Source organism: Mesoplodon densirostris, chromosome 7, assembly GCF_025265405.1.
Source record: "Mesoplodon densirostris isolate mMesDen1 chromosome 7, mMesDen1 primary haplotype, whole genome shotgun sequence".
Classification (NCBI taxonomy): Eukaryota; Metazoa; Chordata; class Mammalia; order Artiodactyla; family Ziphiidae; genus Mesoplodon; species Mesoplodon densirostris.
Window position 1 is genome coordinate 9,388,458 of NC_082667.1, and position 27,018 is coordinate 9,415,475.

The 27,018-nt window shown below is 37.8% G+C and overlaps 3 protein-coding genes across 3 annotated transcripts in view; all 3 read right to left on the bottom strand.

Annotated features, from left to right (window-relative positions):
• Window positions 1-3,370: 3,370 nt before the first annotated feature.
• Window positions 3,371-3,863, bottom strand: LOC132494099 (uncharacterized). The gene is made up of 2 exons (XM_060105136.1): window positions 3,855-3,863; window positions 3,371-3,739 (listed from the first exon to the last, which is right to left on the bottom strand). Exons 1-2 carry the CDS (start codon window positions 3,861-3,863, stop codon window positions 3,371-3,373), a joined length of 378 nt encoding a protein of 125 aa, XP_059961119.1.
• Window positions 3,864-3,922: 59 nt separating this feature from the next.
• Window positions 3,923-4,318, bottom strand: LOC132493506 (histone H2A type 1-like). Its single transcript, XM_060104136.1, has one exon. The coding sequence runs from the start codon at window positions 4,316-4,318 to the stop codon at window positions 3,923-3,925; it is 396 nt and encodes a 131-aa protein (XP_059960119.1).
• Window positions 4,319-21,545: 17,227 nt separating this feature from the next.
• LOC132493656 (solute carrier family 22 member 10-like) overlaps window positions 21,546-27,018 on the bottom strand; it is a 45,686-nt gene continuing 40,213 nt past the window's right edge. Inside the window, exons 8-10 of the mRNA XM_060104396.1 lie at window positions 25,222-25,330; window positions 23,997-24,200; window positions 21,546-21,606 (exon numbers count right to left, since the gene is read on the bottom strand). Coding sequence (XP_059960379.1) covers window positions 21,546-21,606; window positions 23,997-24,200; window positions 25,222-25,330 — 374 coding nt within the window. The remainder of the gene's footprint in view (window positions 21,607-23,996; window positions 24,201-25,221; window positions 25,331-27,018) is intronic.

The window sequence follows — 27,018 nt, forward strand, 5'->3', positions numbered from 1 at the left end:
GGAGAGGGAGTGGGAAGGGACAAATTAGGGGTATGGGATTAACAGAAACAAACTACTATACATAAAATAGATAAGCAACAAGGATTTACTGTATACAGGGAATTACACCCAATATCTTGTAATAACCTATAATGGAAAAAATCTTAAAAATCCCTGAAACACTATGCTATACACCTGACAATGACACAATATTTCACATAAACTATATATCAAATTACAAAAAAAAATCACCTAACAATTTGATTTAAAAATGGTCAGTGGGGGCTTCCCTGGTGGCGCAGTGGTTGAGAGTCTGCCTGCTAATGCAGGGGACACAGGTTCGAGCCTTGGTCTGGGAAGATCCCACATGCCACGGAGCAGCTGGGCCCGTGAGCCACAACTACTGAGCCTGCGCGTCTGGAGCCTGTGCTCTGCAACAAGAGGCCGCCATAGTGAGAGGCCTGCGCACTGCGATGAAGAGTGGCCCCCGCTTGCCACAACTAGAGAAAGCCCTCGCACAGAAACGAAGATGCAACACAGCAAAAATAAATAAATTAAATTAATAAAAACTCCTACCCCCAACATCTAAAAAAAAAAAAAAAAAAATGGTCAGTGTACCTGAACAGACATTTCTTCAAAGAAGATATTCAAGAGGCCAATAGATGCATGACAAGGATTTCAACATCACTGGTCATCAAGGAAATGTAAATCAAATCTACAGTGAGATACTACCTCACACCTGTTAGAACAATTATTGTATAAAAGAGGGGAGATGTTAAGTGCTGGTGAAGATGTAGAGGAAAAGAACACATGTAGACAACTGATGGCAATGTGAGTTGGAACAGCAACTAAAGAAAACAGTATGGAGGGTCCTCCAAATATTAAAAATATAAACACAATATGATCCAACAATCCTACTTCTGGGTACCTAACCAAAAGAATGAAATCTCTATCTTAAAGAGATATCTGCACTACCATGTTCATTGCAGCATTATTTATAATACCCAAGACATGGAAACAACCTAAGTATCCACCAATAAGTGAATTAGAAAAATATATGTATGTACCACCTATGAGATATAGATAGATGAAATATAATACATACAGATATAATAAATAAATAATATGGAGAATATTATTCAGCCATGTGAAAACTCAAGAAATACTGCCATTTACAACATGGATGACTCCTTGAGGGCATTATGCTAAGTGAAATAAGTCATAAAGAGAAAGACAAACACTGTATAACCTTCCATATATGTGGAATCTAAAAAGCCTGAACTCATAGAAACAAGGAAGTGATTACCAGGTTGGTTGCCAGGGGAAGCAGAATTGAGTGATGTGTTCAAAGGGCACAAACTTCCAGTTATACACTTAATAAGGTCTGGGAATGTTATGTACAGCATGTTGACTAGAGTCAGCAATATTTTACTGTAAATTTGAAAGTTCCTAAAAAATAGATTTTTTAAGTGCTCAACAAAAATAATATAACTATGTGAGGTGATGGATGTGTTAACATACATTATTGTGGTAATTATTTCACAACATGTACATATACCTAATCATTATGTTGTACATTTTAAATGTACACGATTTTATATAAATCTTATCTCAATAAGCAGAACTTTTTTAATTTTAAAAAAGAAATAATTTGATTTGTAATCTTTTGGAATTGGCTTTTTTCACTAAGCAAAATTATACAGATATCCATCCAAGTTGCTATGTTTATCTATAGTTTGTTTTCTTTTTATTGGTGAGTACACAAAATATATGCAAAAGTTAGTTTAACCAATCTTCTGGGGAAGTCCGTCTGGATTGTTTCAAGTTTTTGTTTGCTTGTTCTTTATTGTAATATAATTGACATATAAGCTGTATAAGGTTAATGTACACAACATGTTGATTTGATACATTTGTATATTGCAATATGATTACCAGCATAGTGTTAGCTAACACTTTATTCATGTCACAAAATTATTATTTATTTTTTGTGTTGAAAACAATTAAGATCTAACTTATCAAGTTTGACATTTATAAAATAGTATTGTTGACTATAATCGCTAGCTGTGCATTACATCTCCAGACTTTATCTACTAGTTGCAAGTTTGTAACATTGAACGTTTCCCCATTTCCCCCGTCCCCTGATAACCACTATCTTACTCTCTGTTCCATGAATTTCTTTTTTCTTTTTTAGATTTGACATCTAAGTTACCTACAGAATCTGTCAATCTCTGTCTAACTTAATCTCACTTATCACAGTGTCCTCAAGGTCCATCCATGCTGTCACAAATAGCAGCACTTCCATTTTTATCATGGCTGAATTATATTCCATTTTTTATACATATATCATATCTTTGTCCATTCATCAGTTGATGGACACTTAGGTTGCTTCCATATCTTGGCTATTGTAAATAATGATGCAATAAACATGAGAGTGCAGTTAACTTTTCATTATCTTGTTTTCATTCCCTTTGGATTTTTTGTGGATCCTTCATACTGTTTTCTGTAGTGGCTGTACCAATTTACATCAGCATCAACAGTGTACAAGTATTCCCTTTACTGAACATAACTTATTATCTCTCATTTTCAGATGATAGCTGCTGATGAAAATTAATCAATCTTCAATCAAAAGGGAGAAATGAAGAATTTTATTCGAGCCAAGCTGAGCATTATAACCAGGAGAAAGCCTTCCAGAAAATTCTGAAGCCTATCCCATTTGTTAGAAGTCAAAGGCACAGTCACATACATTTTTTTTTTCCAAAAAAAAAAAAAAGTTAACGTCTTTTATTTTGAGATGACATCAATTAAAAGAGTTCAGTGAGTGGAGAGTAAGAGGCTAGATTCTGTAACCTAGGCAGTAAAAACCATTGGCAGGGGTATTCCTCATTTGGTTACAGCAACAGAAGTTACTTGTAATGTCACATCAAATAACTCTTTCAAAGGTAACCCTTATCAGCTTTGCTGACTTGGTTTCTGTCAGGAGCCCACAACACACTACATTTCTCCACTACTTACTAACTACTTTGTCGAACCATATCATAATCCCCTATATTATTTTCCTTACCCCACACTTACTTTAAGTCTACGAGGCAGTTTAAGTCTGCGTGATTGGCAACACTTGGCAACATTTCAATAGCAATAGTTATGGAAAACATTTCCTCAAATGTCTTAATCGGTTTAAAGTTCGTTAGAAATAACTAACCTGTCAAGTTCTCCTGAGGCAACAACATTTGAGGTTTAGGCCGCACCCCAAATATGAGAAACCTTTCTCGGGCTCCAGAGTGGTGTCACATCTACAGATGTAATCCCAATATTTTAACGTAGCAACATTGCCTCGTGGCACATGTACTGTTAGGGAAAACGTATGTGGCTGACAGTAGTTGGGTGAGGGAGACTATCGTGCCACGAAGCTCTCCGTTGATCTGTAGGGGAACTGGATGTCCTTGGGCATGATGGTGACGCGCTTGGCGTGGATGGCACACAGGTTGGTGTCCTCGAAGAGCCCCACCAGGTAGGCCTCGCACGCCTCCTGCAGCGCCATCACGGCCGAGCTCTGGAACCGCAGGTCTGTCTTGAAGTCCTGCGCGATCTTGCGCACCAGGCGCTGGAACGGCAGCTTGCGGATCAGCAGCTCCGTGGACTTCTGGTAGCGGCGGATCTCGCGCAGGGCCACCGTGCCGGGCTGGTAGCGGTGCGGCTTCTTCACGCCGCCCGTGGCCGGCGCGCTCTCGCAGGCCGCCTGGTCAGGTACTTGCTGCACCGTCTGCTAAATTCGAGTCAGCGTAGTACTTCTTTTGTACCAAAATGTTCCAGAAACTTTTATTAAATCTCACTACCGGTTTTCATCGTCCAACGTAACAAATGTTAAACTCTTTTACAGAAAACATGGGTGGCCCTGAGAAGAGCCTTTGGTTTGAATTTACTAGAGTTGCTATAATCTATGCAATTACTTGCCCTTGGCCTTGTGGTGGCTCTCAGTCTTCTTGGGCAGCAGCACGGCCTGGATGTTGGGCAGGACCCCACCCTGAGCGATGGTAACTTTGCCGAGCAGTTTGTTAAGCTCCTCGTCGTTTCGGATGGCCAGCTGCAGATGACGCGGAATGATACGCGTCTTTTTGTTGTCGCGAGCCGCGTTGCCCGCCAGCTCCAGGATCTCCGCGGTCAGGTACTCCAGCACTGCCGCCAGGTACACCGGCGCGCCAGCCCCGACCCGTTCGGCATAGTTGCCCTTGCGGAGCAGGCGGTGCACTCGGCCAACGGGAAACTGGAGCCCCGCCCGTGAAGATCGGGTCTTGGCCTTGGCGCGAGCTTTCCCGCCTTGCTTACCTCGTCCAGACATCATGAAACCAACGAATATACCTCAGGAGTCTTTCAAAACACACATACATTTTTGAGACAAAGAATTTTACATCAAAATGATACACTGACATTTTACATCAAGTTCACCAAAGATACATAGTTCAGTTCTGCACATACCAAGCAATCAGCAGGTCACCATGACCTGCTAAATCAAGCATGCATTCCCTCCTTTCAGGAGGTCTGGTTAATGTATAATGCAGAAGCACATTGCCTACTAAGGAGAGTCCAATATGGGCAGGGAATATGCTATGCTTAAAATTTCTTGTCCTGCCTTAAAACATAAATTTTTTTCGATCACAGTCATTCTAAGAGGTTGAGATGATTCCCAGATGTATTTTTGATTTGCATTTCCATGATGATTAGTGAATTTGAACAAGTTTCCATATACCTGCTGGCAATTTGTATGTCTTCTTTGGGGAAATATCTATTCAGGTTCTTTGCCTATTTTTAAAGTAGTATTTTGGGTTTAGCTATTGAGTTGTAGCAGTTCCTTAAGTATTTTGGATATTAAACCCTTATCAGATAATGTGGTTTGGGAATATTTCCAAGTCCGTTCTATGTAATACTACACAGCAATAAAAAGGAATAAAATATTGATACAAACAAAAACATACATTAATTTCATGTATAATATACTGAGAAAAAGCCAAATACAAAAATATTAACCTGTAATTCTAATTATAGGTTAATAATAAACCTAATACCTAGTGAAATATATATTGGAAGAGAAGTGAGGGCTATGTGACAATTCTGACTGAGGAATGAGCACAAAAGAGCTTTCTGGATGATGGAATTAATCTTCCCCTTGAAAGGATTGTAGATGACACTAGTATATGAATTTATGCAAATACATTGAATTTTAACATAGGATTTGTCCATTTGACCATGTGTAAATTTCATCTAATAAATGAACCATAAACAACAACAAAATGATATGAATTGAAATGATTACTATAAACATTTAGAGGGTGATTATTAATAAAATGGTAAGAAGGAATATTACTTTGTACAGAACATGTGTATCATCTTATTTACTAGTATGTTATATTTTCTAATTTGGGTGGTGGTTAAACAGTTGTCTTTATAATAATTCTTAAAATATACTTATATTTTAATATACCCTTCTGTATGTAAATTGCAGTGCTCACAAGGTTAAAAGTGTATATGGAATAAAAATGTTCTGCTGATACCTATGCTAATTTTGAAAAAGAACAAAGGTAAGTGACTTTCTCACCCAGATTTTAAAGATACATAAAACAAGTGAGTTACTGAAGTTAAAGAAACACTGAGTTATAGGAACAGGAGGAAACAAGCTGACCAATAAAACAGAATAGGTGTTTCTGAAAACAAAGAATCTGTTATATGATACAGAAAGCATGACATATAGAGAGGCTAGAAGATTTGTTTTAAAAGATTGTGATGGAAATATATCCCATTCTGAACACAAATATAGGTGGACATCACAGCATTTGCTAGAGTTGAACCCCAATAGAACTTAAGATAATAACCAGGTTGGTGTCCTTGCAAACTACATTTCCAGATGGCCTTGCCAATTGGACTATGGTTCGGGCAGTAGGAGGTGATGGTGAAAGATTGGAGAGCAAAAGGAGAAGGGAAGCAGTGACTTCACCAGTGACAATATCTCCTCTGTTTCTCCAGCAACCACCATCTGGTACATTTCTTCCAGTCTCCTCTGGGTGACCCTGGAACCTGAACCTCCTCCGGTAGCACCAACTCCTCTATGTGTTGTCTAGACTTGTGGTAGCAACTTCTTGTTACTGATGACCTAAATTGTCTTGCCACCCCTTGTTGGAAAATTTGCCACTTAGTTCCCCATATTAAATCCTTCTTATTGAAATAAATGATATTTTGTGGGTTATATGATTGGATCCCAATACCTCGGGCTTTCTCATGTTCCTTTTATTCAATATTCCACAGTCACTTAATATGTTCCCCAAACTCTTAATGTGCCAAGAATTCTTCAATGTGATACAACACAGAACAAAACATACCTCTTCTATTTGAATAATGAGGAAATAGACAATATTCAAATATATAGCTGGGAGTGCTAAGTGGTGTGAAGAAGATGAAGCAGGACAAGGAAATATTAACATGTAAGGAGACTGCATAGGGAAATTCTCTCAAATGTGGTAACAATTGGCTAGAGAACTGAAAGGACTAAAAAATTTTTGAAGTAAGTATTTTGTGGGGAAAAGAAAGGCAGTGGGAGTATGCCCGGTATCCTTTGAGACATAAAGGAAACTGGTGTGTCTATAACAAACTTAGATAACGTAAGAGAGGTAAAGAGACAGAGGGGAACTAAATCTAACATGGACTTGAGTGTAACAGTGTTGATTTTCATTCTGGATGAGTTGGAAGCCATAAGAGATATTTGAGCAGAGATTTGACATCACATGATAAATTTTAAAAGATTTACATGAAGATTTATTTGGAGAAATTGGGGAGGGGACGATAGTCCAGATGAGAAATGAGAGCAACTTAGACTTGGGAAGTTATAGTGCAGATAGTTAGGGTCAGTCAGATTCTGGATGTCATTTGCAGGTGGAGCAAGTTTTAAAACCTGTGGTTTACAGGAGAGGCTATGCTGGAGGTGTCAATTTAGGAGCCATTAGTAAAGAGATGAAGAGAGTGAGTACACATAGAGAAGAGAAAATATTCAGGATCTGAGCCCTTCAGCAATCCAGTGTTGGAAGAGTCCGCACAGGAGAATGAGAAAGAGAAGCCTGCAATGAGTTAGTAAAACAAGAACAGAGTAGGGTTTGGTGGCCAAAAAAAGTTTCTAGGAAGAGGAATTTACCAGCTACCACAAATAACCATTTGGATGTGAAAATATAGGAAATACTAGGATCTTAAGAAATTTGGTGGGGTTGAATATGTTATAGGAATGGGTAAAAATATAAATGGGAAAGAAAGAAATCAGAGAATAGGGCAGTAGCTGAAGGAGAAAATGGGTTCATCAGAAGTTTATTTTGTTTTCTGTTTAAGTTGGAATACTTCACTCCCTGTTTGTACTTCAGGGCCCTGGTGATTAGAGAAAGCTTATCTCATACCACAGAATTCTTCTGTCTATGTCCTATTTTCTTGTCTCCCCAAAATTTGGGACAGCTCTGATCCCACTGATATAGAAGAATATGTCTTTTGGTTGAGGGCAGCATGTTCCAGGGGCATCTTTCTTGGGAGGCCCCTTGAGAAGACCTCAGTTTTCAGTGCAGCCTTGCCTTACAGAAGTTTCTCATGTGGTCTAGGCACTGTATGTCTCCACTAAGCAAACATGGATATGAACACTAATTTTGCCCCCTTGTAATGTTGAAGGGTTTCAATGAGATCAAAAGAATGAACTGAATTCTAGAACAAATCAATGCAAATGTCTTTTTGTGTGTGTGGTAATATACTTTGATAATTTCCTCTTTATCATTTTGTATCTACTGTTAGGTTTTCCTTCCTGTTAACCATATTCTTGCATAAACCTTTTTATAGTTTGGACAGTCTATTTTAAGCTGATAACAACTAACCTCGATTGCATGCAAAAACTCTACAATTTTACTTGCCACAAAACACACATGGTATATGCTATTTTTGTCAGAATTTTCATTTCATATCCTGTATTTATAAAACAAATTTTTTATTTTATTTTTTAACATCTTTATTGCAGTATAATTGATTTACAATGTGTGTTAGTTTCTGCTTTATAACAAAGTGAGTCAGTTATACATGTACATATGTTCCCATATCTCCTCCCTCTTGTGTCTCCCTCCCATCTTCCCTAATCCACCCCTCCAGGTGGTCACAAAGCACTGAGCTGATCTCCCTGTGCTATGCACCTGCTTCCCACTAGCTAGCTATTTTACGTTTGGTAGTGTATATATGTCCTTTCCACTCTCTCACTTCGTCCCAGCTTCCCCTTCCCCTTCCCCGTGTCCTCTAGTCCATTGTCTACGTCTGTGTCTTTATTCCTGTCCTGCCCCTAGGTTCTTCAGAATGATTTTTTTTTTTAGATTCCATACATATCTGTTAGCATACGGTATTTGTTTTTCTCTTTCTGACTTAACTTCACTCTGTATAACACACTCTAGGTCCATCCACCTCACTACAAATAACTCAATTTAGTTTCTTTTTATAGCTAAGTAATATTCTACTGTATATATATGCCATATCTTCTTTATCCATTCATCTCTTGATGGGCACTTTAGTTGCTTCCATGTCTTGGCTATTGTAAATAGAACTATAATGAACATTGTGGTACTCCTTTTGAATTATAGATTTCTCAGGGTATATGCCCAGTAGTGGGATTGCTGGGTAGTATGGTAGTTCTATTTTTAGTTTTTAAAGGAACCTCCATAACGTTCTCCATAGTGGCTGTATCAATTTACATTCCCACCAACAGTGCAAGAGGGTTCCCTTTTCTCCACACCGTCTCCAGCATTTATTGTTTCTAGATTTTTTGGTGATGGCCATTCTGACTGCTGTGAGGTGATACTTCATTGTAGTTTTGATTTGCATTTCTCCAATGATTAGTGGTGTTGAGCATCCTTCCATGGATTTGTTGGCAAACTGTATATCTTCTCTAGAGAAATGTCTATTTAGGTCTTCTGCCCATTTTTGGATTGGGTTGTTTTGTTTTTTTGATATTGAGCTGCATGAGCTGCTTGTGAATTTTGGATATTAATCCTTTGTCAGTGGCAAATATTTTCTCCCATTCTGAGGGTTGCCTTTTCATCTTGTTTATGGTTTCCTTTGCTGTGCAAAAGCTTTTAAGTTTCATTAGGTCCCATTTATTTCTTTTTGTTTTTTTTTCCATTTCTCTAGGAGGTGGGTCAAAAAGGATCTTGCTCTGATTTATGTCATAGAGTGTTCTGCCTATGTTTTCCTCTAAGAGTTTGATAGTGTCTGGCCTTACATTTAGGTCTTTAATCCACTTTGAGTTTATTTTTGTGTATAGTGTTAGGGAATGTTCTAATTTCATTATTTTACATGTAGTTTTCCAGCACCACTTATTGAAGAGGCTGTCTTTTCTCCATTGTATATTCTTGCCTCCTTTATCAAAAAACAGGTGACCATATGTGCGTGGGTTTATCTCTGGGTTTTCTATCCTGTTCCATTGATCTATATTTCTGTTTTTGTGTCAGTGCCATACTGTCTTGATGACTGTATCTTTGTAGTATAGTGTGAAGTCCGGGAGCCTGATCCCTCCAACTCCGTTTTTCTTTTTTTTTTTTTTTTTAACATCTTTATTGGAGTATAATTGCTTTACAATGGTGTGTTAGTTTCTGCTATACAACAAAATGAATCAGCTATATGTATACATATATCCCCATATCTCCTCCCTCTTGTGTCTCTCTCGCACCCTCCCTATCCCACCCCTCTAAGTGGAAACAAAGCACTGAGCTGTTCTCCCTGTGCTATGCAGCTGCTTCCTAACTAGCTATCTAATTTACATTTGGTAATGTATATATGTCCATGCCACTCTCTCACTTCATCCTATCTTACCCTTCCCCCTCCCCATGTCCTCAAGTCCATTCTCTATGTCTGAGTATTCCTGTCCTGCCCATAGGTGTTTCAGAACCTTTTTTTTTTAGATTCCATATATATGTGTTAGCATACAGTATTTGTTTTTCTCTTTCTGACTTACCTCACTCTGTATGACAGTCTCTAGGTCCATCCGCCTCACTACAAATAACTCAATTTTTCTTTCTTTTTATGGCTGAGCACTATTCCATTGTATATATGTGCCATATCTTCTTTATCCATTCATCTGTCGATGGACACTTAGGTTGCTTCCATGTCCTGGCTACTGTAAATACACCTGCAATGAACATTGTGGTACATGACTCTTTTTGAATTATGGTTTTTTCAGGGTATATGCCCAGTAGTGGGATTACTGGGTTGTATGGTAGTTCTATTATTAGTTTTTTAAGGAACTTCCATACTGTTCTCCATAGTGGCTGTATCAATTTACATACCCACCAACAGGGCAAGAATGTTCTGTTTTCTCCACACCCTCTCCAGCATTTATTGTTTGTAGATTTTTGATGACGGCCATTCTCACCAGTGTGAGGTGATACCTCATTGCAGGTTTGATTTGCAATTCTCTAATGATTAGAGATGTTGAGCATCCTTTCATGTGTTTGTTGGCAATCTGTATATCTTCTTTGGAAAAATGTCTATTTAGGTCTTCTGCCCATGTTTGGATTGAGTTGTTTGTTTTTTTGATATTGAGCTGTGTGAGCTGCTTGTGAATTTTGGAGATTAATTCTTTGTCAGTTGCTTTATTTGAAAATATTTTCTCCCATTTTAAGGGTTGCCTTTTCATCTTGTTCATGGATTCCTTTGCTGTCCAAAAGCTTTTGAGTTTCAGTAGGTCCCATTTGTTCATTTTTGTATTTATTTCCATTTCTCTAGGAGGTGGGTCAAAAAGGATCTTGCTGTGATTTATGTCATAGAGTGTTCTGCCTTTGTTTTCCTCTAAGAGTTTGATAGTGTCTGGCCTTACATTTAGGTCTTTAATCCATTTTGAGTTTATTTTTGTGTATGGTGTTAGGAAGTGGTCTAATTTCATTCTTTTACATGTAGCTGTCCAGTTTTCCCAGCACCACTTATTGAAGAGGTTGTCTCTTCTCCATTGTATATTCTTGCTTCCTTTATCAAAGATAAGGTGACCATATGTGCATGGGTTTATCTCTCGACTTTCTATCCTGCTCCAAAGAACTATATTTCTGTTTTTGTGCCAATACCATAATGTCTTGATTACTGTAGCTTTGTAGTACAGTCTGAAGACAGGGAGCCTGATTCCTCCAGCTCCGTTTTTCTCTGTCAGCATTGCTTTAGCTATTCGGGGTCTTTTGTGTTTCCATACTAATTGTGAAATTTTTATTCTAGTTCTGTGAAAAATGTCATTGGCAGTTTGATAGGGATTGCACTGAATCTGTACATTGCTTTGGGTAGTATAGTCATTTTCACAATGTTGATTTTCCAATCCAAGAACATGGTATATCTTTCCATCTGTTTGTATTATCTTTGATTTCCTCCATCAGTATCTTATAGTTTTCTGCACATAGGTCTTTTGCGACATTAGGTAGGTTTATTCCTAGATATTTTATTCTTACTGTTGCAGTGGTAAATGGGAGTGTTTCCTTAATTTCTCTTTCAGATTTTTCATCATTAGTGTATAGGAATGCAAGAGATTTCTGTGCATTCATGTTGTATCCTGCTACTTTACCAAATTCATTGATTAGCTCTAGTAGTTTTCTGGTAGCATCTTTAGGATTCTCTATGAATAGTATCATGTCATCTGCAAACAGTGACAGCTTTTCTTCTTCTCTTGTGATTTGGATTCCTTTTATTTCCTTTTTCTTCTCTGATTGCTGTGGCTGAAACTTCCAAAACTATGTTGAATAATAGTGGTGAGAGTGAACAACCTTGTCTTGTTCCTGATCTTAGTGGAAATTGTTTCAGTTTTTCACCATTGAGAAACATGTTTCCTGTGGCTTTGTCATATATGTCCTTTATTGTGTTTAGGTAAGTTCCCTCTATGCCTGCTTTCTGGAGGGTGTTTATCATAAATCGGTGTTGAATTTTGTCAAAAGCTTTTTCTGCATCTATTGAGATGATCATATGGTTTTTCTCCTTCAATTTGTTAATATGGTGTATCACATTGATTGTTTTGCATATATTGAAGAATCTTTGCATTCCTGGGATAAATCCCAATTGATCATCATTTATGATACTTTTAATGTGTTGTTGGTTTCTGTTTGCTAGTATTTTCTTGAGGATTTCTGCATATATGTTCATCAGTGACATAGGCCTGTAGTTTTCTTTTTTTGTGACATCTTTGTCTGCTTTTGGTATCAGGGTGATGGTGGCCTCCTAGAATGTGTTTGGGAGTGTTCCTCCTTCTGGTATATTTTGGAAGAGTTGTAGAAGGATAGGTGTTACCTCTTCTCTAAATGTTTGATAGAATTCACCTGTGAAGCCATCTGTTCCTGGACTTTTGTTTGTTTGAAGATTTTTAATCACAGTCTCAATTTCAGTGCCTGTGATTGGTCTGTTTGTATGTTCTATTTCTTCCTGGTTCAGTCTCGGAAGGTAGTGCTTTTCTAAGAATTTATACATTTCTTCTAGGTTGTCCACTTTATGAGCATATATTTGCTTGTAGTAATCTCTCATGATCCTTTGTATTTCTTCAGTGTCAGTAGTTACTTCTTCTTTTTCATTTCTAATTCTATTGATTTGAGTCTTCTCCCTTTTTTTCTCGATGTGTCTGGCTAATGGCTTATCAATTTTGGTTATCTTCTCAAAGAACCAGCCTTTAGTTTTATTGATCTTTGTTATCATTTCTTTCATTTCTTTTTCATTTATTTCTGATCTGATCTTTATGATTTCTTTGCTTCTGCTAACTTTGGGGTTTTTTTTTTCTTCTTTCTCTAACTGCTTATGGTGTTAGGTTAGGTTGTTTATTTGAGATGTTTCTTGTTTCTTGAGGTAGGATTGTGTTGCTATAAACTTCCCTCTTAAAACTGCTTTTGCTACATCCCATAGGTTTTCGGTCATTGTGTTTATTGTCATTTGTTTCTAGGTATTTTTTGATTTCCTCTTTGATTTCTTCAGTGATTTCTTGGTTATTTAGTAGTGTACTGTTTAGCCTCCATGTGTTTGTATTTTTTACAGATTTTTTCCTGTAATTGATCTCTAGTCTCATAGCATTATGGTTGGAAAAGATACTTGATATGATTTCAATTTTCTTAAATTTGCCAAGGGTTGATTTGTAACCCAAGATGTGATCTATCCTGGAGAATGTTTCGTGAGCACTTGAGAAGAAAGTGTATTTTGTTGTTTTTGCATGGAATGTCCTATAAATATCAATTAAGTCCAGCTTGTTTAATGTATCATTTAAAGCTTGTGTTTCATTATTTATTTTCATTTTGGGTGATCTGTCCATTGGTGAAAGTGGGGTGTTAAAATCCCCTACTATGATTGTGTTACTATTGATTTCCCCTTTTATGGCTGTTAGCTATAAAACAAACTTTTATGGTCATAATTATTAATACTTTTTAATTTAACTTTTATATCAGTGCTAAAAGGTAATTTACATATCACTGGTCCAGTATTACATTATTATTTGTCTATATATTTCCCTTTACCTTTATCAGTGAGATTTGCACTTTCTTAATCTTTCATATTGCTGCTTAGCATCATTTCATTGCAACTTAAAGATCTACCTGAACTTCTCTGAGATGATTATTTTGAATTCTTTGTCAGGCAGTTCATGGATGTCCATTTCTTTAGGGTCAATTAGTGCAGCTGCGTTTTGTTTCCTTGGTTGTATCATATTCCCCCACGTCTTCATGGCCCTTGCAGCCTTGCATTTCTGTCTGCCCATTTGAAGAACTAGTCACCCTTTCCAGTCTTTACCGACTGGCTTAGGCAGGGAAAGGTCTACACCAGACAGCTTGGCCAGAGACTCTGTACAGTCCAGTTGTCAGGGACCCTGGGCAGGCTGCCTGGTGACGTCCATGGTTGTGGCCTGATGCTAGAATCCAGAGTCTTTCTCTCTCTTTCACCAGTGAAAGAACTTGTGGGCCAAGAGGATATTTCTCAGTGCTGCTCTGTGACTTGTTGGGAGGAGAGTGACAGGAGGAAAGTGGAACTTTTCTGTTCACCCTTTCAAACAAGTCTTTTCTCATTTCTGTGCTGTACCATGCTGATGAACCCTCTCACCTGGATTCCAGGTATCTCATAAAGGAATTTTCATCCATGGACAGTTGTTAAATTGGTATTACTGTGGGAGAGGAGGGCTGGGACCTCCTATCCTGCTATCTTTCTGATGTCAATCTCTTTTATCATTTGTTCTTTTGTGTCACATTTAAGAAATCATTGTCTAACCAAAATTGTGAATATGTGCTCTTATGTTCTCTTTTGAAAATTAATAGTTTTAGTTCTTATATTTAAGTCTATGATTCATTTTGAGACTTGTTTGTTTGTTTATGGTATAAGATAGAGGTCCTGAAACTTTTTGTATGTGTATATCTATTTCTCCAAGCATTATTTCGTTCTTTTTTTTTTCTTTCACTGTCAAAGTAAGATGAGCACTTTATTAAAATAAGCAGCAAATTTGGGGTGGCAGGCCAGCGAGGGCTTGACCTGCAGAGATATGTGGAGATGGTCAATATAACACAATACTTCTAAAAGTAACTTATGTGGAAAGCTAACCAGGATATTGTTTAATTTCTATAACAAAAAATCAAGCATGTATCTTTTTGAATTAGTGTTTGGGGGATTTTTTTTGGATAAATACCCAAGACTGGAATTGTTGGTTCATATAGTAGATCTATTTTTATTCTTTTGAGAAACTTCCATACAGTTTTCCATAGTGAGTGCACCAATTTACATTCCCACCAACAGTGTACGAGGATTCCCTTTTCTCCACATACTAGCCAACATCTCTTATCGTGGTCTTTGATGATATCCATCCTGACAGGGGTGAGGTAATGTCTCATTGTGGTTTAAATTTGCATTTATCTGCTGATTGAGGATATTGAGCATCTTTTCATATGCCTATTGGACATCTTCATGTCTTTTTGGAAGAATGTCTATTCAAGTCTTCTGCTCACTTTTTTTTTTTTTTTTTTTTTTTTTTGCAGTACGCAGGCCTCTCACTATTGTGGCCTCTCCCATTGCGGAGCACAGGCTCTGGACGCGCAGGCTCAGTAGACATGGCTCACGGGCCCAGCCGCTCCATGGCATGTGGGATCTTCCCAGACCGGGGCACGAACCCGTGTCCCCTGCATTGGCAGGTGGACTCTCAACCACTGTGCCACCAGGGAAGCCCTTCTGCTCACTTTTTAATCTTGCTTTTTTTTTTTTTTTGATGTTGAGTTGTATAAGCTGTTTATATATTTTGGATAGTAATCCTTTATTGGTCATTATTTGCAAATACTTTCTCCCATTCAGTAAGCTGTCTTTTCATTTAGTCAAAGGTTTCCATTGCTGTGCAAAAGCTTGTAAGTTTAATTAGGTCCCATTTGTTTATTTTTGCTTTTATTTCCTTTGCTTTAGGAGACAAATTCAAAAAATACTGCTATGATATATGTCAAAGAGTGTTCTGCCTATGTTTTCTTCTAGGAGTTTTATGGTTTCAGGTCTTACATTTAGGTCTTTAATCCATTTTGAGTTCATTTTTTATATGGTGTTAGGGAATGTTCTATTTTCATTCTTTTACATGTAGCTGTCCAATTTTCTCAGCACCACTTATTGAAGAGACTAACTTTTCACTATTGTGTATTTTTACCTCCTTTGTCATAGATTAATTGACCATAACTGTGTGGGTTTTTTTTTTAACATCTTTATTGGAGTACAATTGCTTTACAATGGTGTGTTAGTTTTTGTTTTATAACAAAGTGAATCAGTTATACATATACATATGTTCCCATATCTCTTCCCTCTTGCGTCTCCCTCCCTCCCACCCTCCCTATCCCACCCCTCTAGGTGGTCACAAAGCACCGAGCTGATCTCCCTGTGCTATGCGGCTGCTTCCCACTAGCTATCTATTTTACGTTTGGTAGTGTATATATGTCCATGCCACTCTCTCACTTTGTCACAGCTTACCCTTCCCCCTTCCCATATCCTCAAGTCCATTCTCTAGTAGGTCTGTGTCTTTATTCCCGTCTTACGCAAGCATCATTTCTTTTTTTTTTTTCCTTTTTGCGTTATGTGGGCCTCTCACTGTTGTGGCCTCTCCCGTTGCGGAGCACAGGCTCCGGATGCGCAGGCCCAGCGGCCATGGCTCACGGGCCCAGCCGCTCCGCGGCATATGGGATCCTCCCAGACCGGGGCACGAACCCGTATCCCCTGCATCGGCAGGTGGACTCTCAACCACTGCGCCACCAGGGAGGCCCCTCAAGCATCATTTCTTGAAGACTTCCTTCCTCCCACTGAATTTTCTGGTCCCCTTTGTTAAAAATCAAATGACCATAACTTTAGGGTTTATTCCTGTACTCTCAATTTTATTCCTTTATGTTAAAGTCTATCCTAATGTCTGAATCACACTGTAATATAGCTTTGCAATAACGTTTGAAATTGTAAAGTGAAAGCCCTCTAAGTTTATTTTTCTTTTCCAATATTGTTTTGGCAATTTGGGTCCTTGAGTCCATATCAATATTAATGACAATGATATTATAAATTGACAATTAATGTCAATTCTGCCCAAAAGTAAGCCAGCTGAGATTTGGATAGAAATTTTGTTGAAACTATAGGTCAACTTGGGGGTATTGCTTTACTGACAACACTAAGCCTCCCAATACAAGAATATGAGCTACCTTTCCATTTATGTAGGTCTTCTTTATTTTCTCAGAACACTGTGTTTTGGTTTACAGCGGACAATTCTTGCACTCCTATTAACTTTTTCTGTGTATTTTATTCTCTATGATACTATTGTAAATTGATTATTATAAGATTTGTTTTTGGATTGTCTATTGCCAGTGTAAAGAAATACAATTGATTTTTGCAATTTATTTTGTATTTTGCAAAGTTCATAAACTCATTTATTACTTCTAACAGATATTTAGTGGATCCTTGGGAATTTCTACATACAAAATTATGTCATCTACAGATAAAGACAGTTTTGCTTTTTCTTTTCGAATATGGTTATCTTTTATTTATTTGCCTTCTCTAATTATCCTTATTAGAACTTTTAATATTTTGTTGAATATACATGATAGCTGACATCATTATATTTTCCCTGAACTTAGGGTGAAGAAATCAGCCTTTCACCATTTAGGGTGAGAATTTCTGTAGGTTCTTTGTATTTGCTCCTTTTTAGTTTTATTGGGGTATAATTGATATACCAAATAGTTTCACATTTTGTTGAGATTGTGCATATGCATACACTTATGATACCATCACTAAACTAAGGTACTAACCATGTTGATCACCTGGAAAAATTCCCTTCTGTTCCTTTGTAATCTATTTTTATTGAACACAACATAAGATCCATCCCTTTAACATATTATAAAATGCACAATACCATATTGTTAACTATAGCCTTACTCATCATGAATAAAAAAACTTTATACCCATTGGAAAAACAATTTCCAACTTCTCTGTCCCCCCAGGCCCTAACAACTACCATTCATTCTACTCTCTGCTTCTATGACTTTGACTATTTTAAAAACCTCATATAAGTGGAATCATGCCATATTTGTCATTCTGTAACTGGATTATTTCACTTATAATAATGTCTGTATGCTTATCCATGTTGTCCCAATGGCAGGATTTGCTTCATTTTTATGGACAAATAATATTCCACTTTTAAGCAAGATGTAAACACTGACTTGGAACTCTAAAACTCCTCAGACAAAAAGCTAGGGAAAAACTTCTTTGACATTGTTGGTGGCAATGATTTCTTGGATTTGGCATGAAAATCACAGGCAACAATGTTAAAAATAGAAAAGTGGACTACATAAAACCCCAAAGCTTCAAAAAGCAAAGGAAATAATCAACAAAATGAAAAGGCATATACGCTGTTTACCAGGGTGAACTCCCTTTCTTTTGCTCACTTCCCATCTATTTTCTAAAAGAGTTTGTGAAGGATTCATGTTAATTCCTTTTAAATATTTGGTAGAGTTCAGCAGTGAAGGTAAATTAGACTGAGTTTCTCTTTGTAGGAAGTTTTAAAATTAGTAACTTAAGATCTTTAATTTTTATAGTCTTATTCAGATTTTCTATTCCTTCTTTGAGTCAGTTTTGGTAAATTTTGCCCTTCTAGGAATTTGTCCATTTCATCAAATTATCTTATTTCTTAACATTCAGTTGTTCACAGGATTACCTATCTGCTCTTTTTTTTTTTTTCCGGTATGCGGGCCTCTCACTGTTCTGGCCTCTCCCGTTGTGGAGCACAGGCTCCGGACACACAGGCTCAGCGACCATGGCTCACGGGCCCAGACGCGGCATGTGGGATCTTCCCAGACTGGGGCACGAACCCGTGTCCCCTGCATCAGCAGGCGGACTCTCAACCACTGTGCCACCAGGGAAGCCCTATCTGCTCTTTTTTATTTATGATTTTAGAAACTTGAGTCTCTTCTAATTCTTTTCTTGGTTAAGATAAAGTTTATTCACCCTATTTTGTTCACCTTTTTAAAGAATCAGTTTGGTTTCATTGATTGTTCTCCATTGTTTTTCTATTATCTCTCTCTTTTTTATCTTTGTACTAATATTATTACCTTCCTTCTGCTTTCTTGGGATTTAGTTTTCTCTTCTTTTTCAAGTTCAAAGATTGAAGGTTAGATTACTGATTTGTGCTCTTTCTTTTTCTTTAATATAGTCATTTTTCCCCATGTCTTTTCCCCTAAGAATTGCTTTAGTGCATCCTATAAGTTTTGATATGTTATGTTTTCCTGTTCATTCCTCTTGAAAAGTTCTCTAATATTCCATGTGATTTCTTCTTTAACTAATGGTTAGGTAGAAGTGTATAACTTAATTTCCTCATATTTGTAAATTTCTCAAAATTTATATTGTTGATTTCTAATTTAATTCTATTGTGGTTGAAGAACATATTTTGCATTATTTCCGTCCTTTACTGTGTATAAAGGCTTGTTTGATGGACTAATTTATGGTCTAATCTGGAGAATGTTCCATGAGTTCTTGAGAAGAATATGTATTGTGATGTTTTAGGTGAAGTGTTCTATACTTGTTAGGTCTTGTTTGTTTATAGCATTGTTCAAGTCTTCTTTACACTTCCTGACCTTCTAACAAAGGTTCTATCTTTTTCCATGATAAGGAGAGAAACTATTAATGAAGAAAAAGATATTTAGCAGGATATTGATATTTCCAACTATTATTGTTGAATTTTCTATTTTTACCTTCAGTTCTGTCAGTTTTTGCTTCATCTATTTTAGGGTTCTGTTGTTACATTTATGCACATTTATAATTCTTATATCTTCTCGATTAATTGACCTATTTATTATCCTAAAATGTGCAGATTTTGCTTTAGCAACAGTTGTTGTCCTAAAGTCTATTTTGTATGATATTTATATAGTCACACCAGCTATCTTGCAGTTGCTGTCTGAATGGTATTTCTTTTTCTATCCTTTTACTTTCAATCTACTGGTATCAGGTCTAAAGTATATTTCCTGTAGACAACAGATGGTTGGATATTTTTGTTTTTCATCCAGCCAGTCTCTGCTTTTAATTAGATTGTAAATATTATTATTGATACAGTTGGAATCACATCAATTATTTTCATTTTATTTTTCTTTCTGTCTCATGACTATTTTATTCCTCCGGTCCTCTTTTAATACCACCTTTAAAGTACATATTTTCTAGTGTATCATTTAATTCATTTAAGTATTTTAAACTCTTTTTTTTCTCAGTGGTTTCTCAGTAGTTGCTCTAGAGCTTATAATACACAACATAAGCTATCAGAAACTACTTCATATTTATACTCACTGAATTCCATAATATATAGAAACTTTACTCCTATAGAGCTCTATTTCCTCCCCCATCTAGTTTGTGCTATTATTTTTTAGACATGTTAATATATTGCTATATAGACTTTCACAGTCTAGAATAGTTGCCCCATGAGTTCTTTCATGGTGCATTTAGTCAAAAGAGAACAGATTCAGTATGCTTACTATATCTTCTTCAGGATCAGAACCCTCCTCCTTTTTTAAGGGAAGCTCTGTACCACAGCAAACTAGTCATATATGTTTAATTTTAGTATATATGGTGTATATATGTGTCTTTTTAAAACTGTCTTCTGTAGATAATTAAGTTCCATAATTAAAATTTTTTAAAGAAAAAATAAAGAATAGAACAAAAGGGAAATGAATGGGAAGCAGAGAAACATAAAGTTTGGTAGCAAGAGAGAGAAAGACGATGAAGAGGGAGAAATTATGAAACCATGCTCCATAGGATTAATGGAAGCTGGTGTTTAACAGAAATCATTGAATGCGTCTAACAGAGCAGTAGATAAGGGAACAGGGTTTTCTTAGAAAACCCTCTGCTTGTAACCTGCCTTTACTGATTAAGCTTACTTCATTTGTATTTTTCCCCTATCTCTAACTGCAAACCCTCCAAACTTCATGAACCCTACATAATTTATCATCAGACTTCTAACCACCCCCATAGATAATACTTCTGATGTATGAGTCACTATAGTAATGAGGGCTTAAGTTGTTTTCCAAAAATTTGGAGTCAGCTCCTGCCCAATACACCTGGCTAAGATTAGTTTAGCCCACTGACCCTAAAGCTGGGCCTGCACAGAAATGAGTTACTTCATCTTTCCCCAATCTCCAATCACCTTTCCAAATGCCTGAGACCACTCTGCTTCTTTATATCATAAATATCTCAAGCCTCTGGCCTTTGGAGATGCATATCTGAGATTTATTCTCCTGTGTCCTCACTTGGCTACCTCACAAATAAAACTTTCTCTGTTGCAAACGTCAGTGACTCAGTGTTTGGCTTGTTGTTCGACAGGCAAACAAACCTGGTTTGGTTACATATTTGGTGAGCAAGCCAGGAGATAACTCCAGACAGTGCTTTTGCCCATGGTTCTTCAGCCCCTTACCAGTATTGATAGCCTGTGGATGAGTCCAAACAGCTACCTGGTAGACACTCCACAGGATTTCCCTCAGATCCAAAAAGATCAGTGTTTTCAAGTCACTTAGGCATACCCCAAACAACTCAATAATATTTTTAGGAATAAAAAATATCTAGCACCCAAGAAGTTAAGACACAATGCTTGGCATCCATCAAAAATTAGGTAAGTAAAGTTATAGGAAAATAGAATCCATGATAAGGAGAGAAACTATTAATGAAGAAAAAGATAAACTAAATTGTCCTATATCTATTACATGAAATAAATTTATAGTTAAGCATTCTCCCACAAAGAAAACTACAGGTCTTTTCACTGGAAATTTTACCAAATATTTAAGGAAGACATATTACCCATTTTACACCAACTCCTTCAGGAATAGAAGAGGAAAAAATGTTTCCTAACATTCTATATGGGCACCATTTTTCTGATCATGGAATTACATGTTCCAAGAAATCATATGTTTAATTGCAAATTAATGCCATGATTGTAAATGAGATTCATGTTCCAGTATATTTTCTTGCTAGTATGTAAAGATAAAGGAAAACTCCCATTTTTTTCTTCATATTTTTATTTTCCTCACCAGTCATCTCATGAAATCCACTTAAAATTTTGTCACTTTAATGTAGAAATCTTTTTCATTTGCTTCTCTTGAGAATCTTTTGCTGGAAAAACAAAACAGAAAAAAACAAATCAACCAACCAGTTAGCAAATAAAAACACACATTAAAAAATAGAAAAAAATAAAAGTAAGTTTGGATGCCATCCTTGCACAAGTACAAACTGATCCTTAACCATCAGCTTTTTATAATCCAATAAAATTCATGACAGATTGACACTCATCCTGGAAAAGGCTCTGCTGACTGTGCAGACCCAAGAAAGCAGTTAGAAAATGCTACTCTCACTTGGACTTTTTAGACCTCTGACCAAAGACACCTTTGGAAAGTCAGTAGGTGAGTTGAAAATCTTAGCCCCATTTGTTATGCAGTGAAATGTGTCCCTTCAAAAATTCATATGCTTAAGCCTTAACTCTCAGTATCTCAGAATATGAGATTGCCATATTTAGAAACATGGTTCTTGCAGATATAATTAATTAAGATGAAGTCATACTGGAGTAGGTTGGGCCCCTAAACCAATTTGACTGGTGTCATTATACAAAGGGGATATTTGGACGTAGAGACATGCCAGGGAGATGCCATGTGGAGATTGTAGTTAAGCTGCCACAAGCGAAGGAACTACCAAAAACCAGGAGAGACCTGGAATAGACCCTTCTCTAGAGCCCTCAGAGGCATCATGGCCCTGCCAACAACTTCAGCTCAGACTTCCAGGCTCCAGAACTGTGAGACAATACATTCCTGTTGTTTAATTCACTCAGTTTCTAGAACTTTATTATTGAAGTCCTAGGTTACGAAGATAGCATATTTCTCATATTAAAAGACTTTTACTAGTTTCTTTTTTCCCCTATCTTTGATACTTTCCATTACTTGTAGTGACAAAATTTGCCTGAATCTTACAAGCACCTACACAAGATTTATTTCTTTATTTTCTTTTCAAAGAGAGTCTTTATTTTTTTTCTTAAAAATTTTTTTAACATCTTTAATAGACTATAATTGCTTTACAATGGTGTGTTAGTTTCTGCTGTATAAAAAAGTGAATCAGCTATATATACACATATATTCCCATATCTCCTCCCTCTTGCGTCTCCCTCTCACCCTCCCTATCCCACCTCTCTAGGTGGTCACAAAGCACCGAGCTGATCTCCTTGTGCTGTGTGGCTGCTTCCCACTAGCTATCTATTTAACATTTGGTAGTGTATACATGTCCATGCCACTCTCTCACTTCGTCCCAGCTTACCCTTCCCCCTCCCCCTGTCCTCAAGTCCATTCTCTACATCTGCATCTTTGTTCCTGTCCTGCCCCTAGGTTCTTCAGAACCTTTTTTTTTTTTTTTTTTTTTTTTGCGGTATGCGGGCCTCTCACTGTTGTGGCCTCCCCCGTCGCGGAGCACAGGCTCCGGACGCGCAGGCTCCGGACGCGCAGGCTCAGCGGCCATGGCTCACGGGCCCAGCCGCTCAGCGGCATATGGGATCCTCCCAGACCGGGGCACGAACCCGCATCCCCTGCATCGGCAGGCGGACTCTTAACCACTTGCGCCACCAGGGAGGCCCCAGAACCTTTTTTTTTTTTTAGATTCCATATACATGTGTCAGCATACAGTATTTGTTTCTCTCTTTCTGACTTACTTCACTCTGTATGACACTCTCTAGGTCCATCCACCTCACTACAAATAACTCAATTTCATTTCTTTTTATAGCTGAGTAATATTCCATTGTATATATGTGCCATATCTTCTTTATCCATTCATCTGTGAATGGACACTTAGTTTGCTTCCATGTCCTGGCTATTGTTAATAGTGGTGCAATGAACATTGTGGTAAATGACTCTTTTTGAATTATGGTTTTCTCAGAGTATATGCCCAGTAGTGGGGTTACTGGGTCATATGGTAATTCTATTTTTAGTTTTTTAAGGAACGTCCATACTGTTTTCCATAGTGGCTGTATCAATTTACATTCCCACTAACAGTGCAAGAGGGTTCCCTTTTCTCCACACCCTCTCCAGCATTTATTGTTTGTAGATTTTCAGAATGGCCATCATCAAAGAGTCTTTAACTCAACATGATCTTCCTAACATTGTTCCTTCACTGGTCATCCCATTTCTTTTCCCTTTATATCCCATGCTCTTACGGATCTGAGGATCATGAAATACTATCATGAGGGTGGGTAGGATATGCCCTCACAAGAGAGCTAATTACTGTGTCTTCAGCACTAAAACTACCAATGAGAACAGGGCAGAGAGGAATCTCTGCAGTCTAGACTGGAACTCACAATGGCTAGAAATGACCTTGCCACTTGTGAAGGCAATGGCCCAAGATGGAAGTATCCCAGGCAGGCTCAGCCTTCCCAGTGATCTGAGGGCCCCACTCTGTGTTTTGTCTTCCTCACTCACAGATCCAAAGCGCACAGTCTCTCCCAGGGGATGGCTAGAAGCATTACTCACTTATTTTCCACATCCTGGATGGTGTCAAGCAGAGGCAGATTTCTGGTTTCAGGTTGGAAAGGGACAACAAGACTAGCAATAATGGGACATACTCCATAGATGATCCAGGGCAGAGTGGGTAGATACACCACCAGGGTCATCAAGAGGGGAGCCAGTGCTGACCCACACCTACTAGCCATTACATCTAATCCCAAAGCTTTTGCCCTGAAGGGTAAACAAGAATACATAATAATCCAGTAAAAATCCACGCATGTAACTTACGATCTATTATTTTGATGTGATTATGGAACACACTAAAACACAATTATTACATATGTGGGCTTTATGAAACACTTGTTTTTGTGATTTGCTCTGTGATTTTCTAGCTGTCTTTGACAGGGTCAAAATGTGTTAAGACCCATTTTCATCATTTTAATAAAAACAGATGTATTGAAATACTGCTTAGCACAGTACATGATACCAAGTCAGCTTTTTTGATAAACTTTGGTGATAATTGTTTTTTAGTATATTGTTGCTATTACTATTACAAATAATTGCTTTATAATTAACATTTCTTTCTTTTTTTTTTTTTTTTTTTTTTGCGGTATGCGGGCCTCTCACTGTTGTGGCCTCCCCCGTTGCGGAGCACAGGCTCCGGACGCGCAGGCTCCGGACGTGCAGGCTCAGCGGCCATGGCTCACGGGCCCAGCCGCTCCGCGGCATATGGGATCCTCCCAGACCGGGGCACGAACCCATATCCCCTGCATCGGCAGGCGGACTCTCAACCACTTGCGCCACCAGGGAGGCCCAACATTTCTTATTATGTTATTCCACAATAAGCATCAATTAACTGGGAAAGTCTTATTTTTTGGCCCTGGAGGGATATTCAAAGTTCTTTGTTCTTGATTTTCCATTTTTCTATTCTAGTAGTACAGTTTACAGCTATTAAATGATAAACAATAAAGTCACTTTTTAGAAAATCCATATCCAAAGCCAACCTCAAATACACAGTAATTAAGGTTAAATCCACTTTTTTTGTTTGTTTTTATTTTCTAATATGTTTGGTGCTTTATATTTCTGTTTTACACTCATAACTGGAACTTACAAATGGGTAACTACTACCTTATTATTAGTGGAATTAGAACAGTTTCCTGGTCCCTTTCCTAAACCACAAATTATATTAAACTACTCACACTATATATCAATCTTTACTCAGGCTTCAGAAGGATATAAAAAATCCTTATACCTGAGGAGAGTGGGGATGAGTTCATTACAGTGGACAGAATAACTGGTGATAGAAGCGGCAACGCAGCTGATTCCCACACTTGCCAAAGTCACACGCAGGGTCTGCATTTCTAGAGAGAGGAAGACCAGTGAGATTAAGAAAGCTGTGTTAAAGGAATCAGCATCCACCAAATTTATTCAGGACAAACAGCTCTACAGGTTATTTGTATGCTTGAAATAGATTGTAGAAAATATTACAGTAGCAGGATCATGGAGTCTTTTATAAACTGAGAAAGATAAAGTTATCAATGTAGGTTGTAAAATGTACATAAAATTATCTCGGTTAATTGTAGCAAATCTCTCTATATATCTGAGATTTGCCAGAGAAGAAGAAGAAAAGGTGAGTGTGGCAGAAATTTGCTTTTAGTTATTCTGTCCAGTACTTGCTCTATGCTTATTATAGAAGGTAGGACTGTCATGTGGACAACTACTGTGTCTAAGCCTCAGCTTTAACCTTGAGGACTTTACAATTAAAGTGCAGAATTTAAAGTGACCAGTCATCCTGGTTTTCCTGGGAATTAGGAGGTTTTAGCAATGTGAGATTTTCATTAATAAAACCTGGAAAGTCCCAGACAAACCTCAATGAGTCAGTCAACCTAGTGTAGATACAGCATTGCCATGGGGTTAGTATGGCACAAGAGAGTAATAGAAGGACAGGGCTTTTTTGTTAGTGGACAAGCTGAAGAGAAGCTGGATCTACATCAATGTTAGACATGAAGAACCAAGAATGGAAACTTCTATTTGGAAAAAAAGAATTTGGGACCACTAAAAAAAATTTCAGAGAAACAGTTTTCTGCACAGTATAAAAAGAAATCTAATTATAGCTTTATAATATTGGAAAGAACTCTTGCGTAAGGGAGTAAGCCTGCATCATTAATGGTATTCTAAAGAGCAGAGTCCACCCATCTGTAATGCTGTGAAGCATATTCTTGCATCGGGAGATCGTGAAGCATAGTGCCCACTAAGGTTCTACTAATCCTTACATATCATCTTTCTATTAACTTGTAAAGTAATCTAACAGGGAATGGACAAGGATTTTTTTAAAACACCTATTTTAATTAATTTATTTATTTCTGGCTGTGTTGGGTCTTCGTTTCTGTGTGAGGGCTTTCTCTAGTTGCGGCGAGCAGGGGCCACTCTTCATCGTGGTGCGCGGGCCTCTCACTATCGCGGCCTCTCTTGTTGCAGAGCACTGGCTCCAGATGCGCAGGCTCAGTAGTTGTGGCTCACGGGGCCTAGTTGCTCCACGGCATGTGGATTTCCCAGACCAGGGCTCGAACTCGTGTCCCCTGCATTGGCCAGCAGATTCTCAACCACTGCGCCACCAGGGAAGCCCTGGACAAGGATTTTAATCTGCTTAAATTCTATTCCTACTGTTCACTCCTTCATTCCTTGAAAAAGGGGGATTTTTTTTCATTTCCTGGGAGACTCTCATGAGCAAGAGCTGCAGTCATGGTGACTTAACACCACACTCATATGTGGGTATGTAGAGACGGGGAAGTGACTAGTCATCAAAGCTGGTAATGAAGAGCCCAAACAGAGGGAGTGACCATGCTGTGTCCTCACCTGGGGGATCATTGCAAGGCCTCACCCCTCCATGTTTGTTATTTGAAGTGTGAATGGACAAAAGGCAGGTAAACAATTGCTGTCCTAGAGAAATAATCTGGGATAAATTGTACCAGTTTAAGACACTTCACAATGTGATGAGATGAACTTATGCCTGGTTTGCCCCTCGCTGACCTTTAGTTTTTTTCCCAAA

Bases quoted from the DNA above. Each gene is read 5' to 3' on its own strand.
- LOC132493506 (XM_060104136.1), bottom strand. From the start codon at position 4,318: ATGATGTCTGGACGAGGTAAGCAAGGCGGGAAAGCTCGCGCCAAGGCC.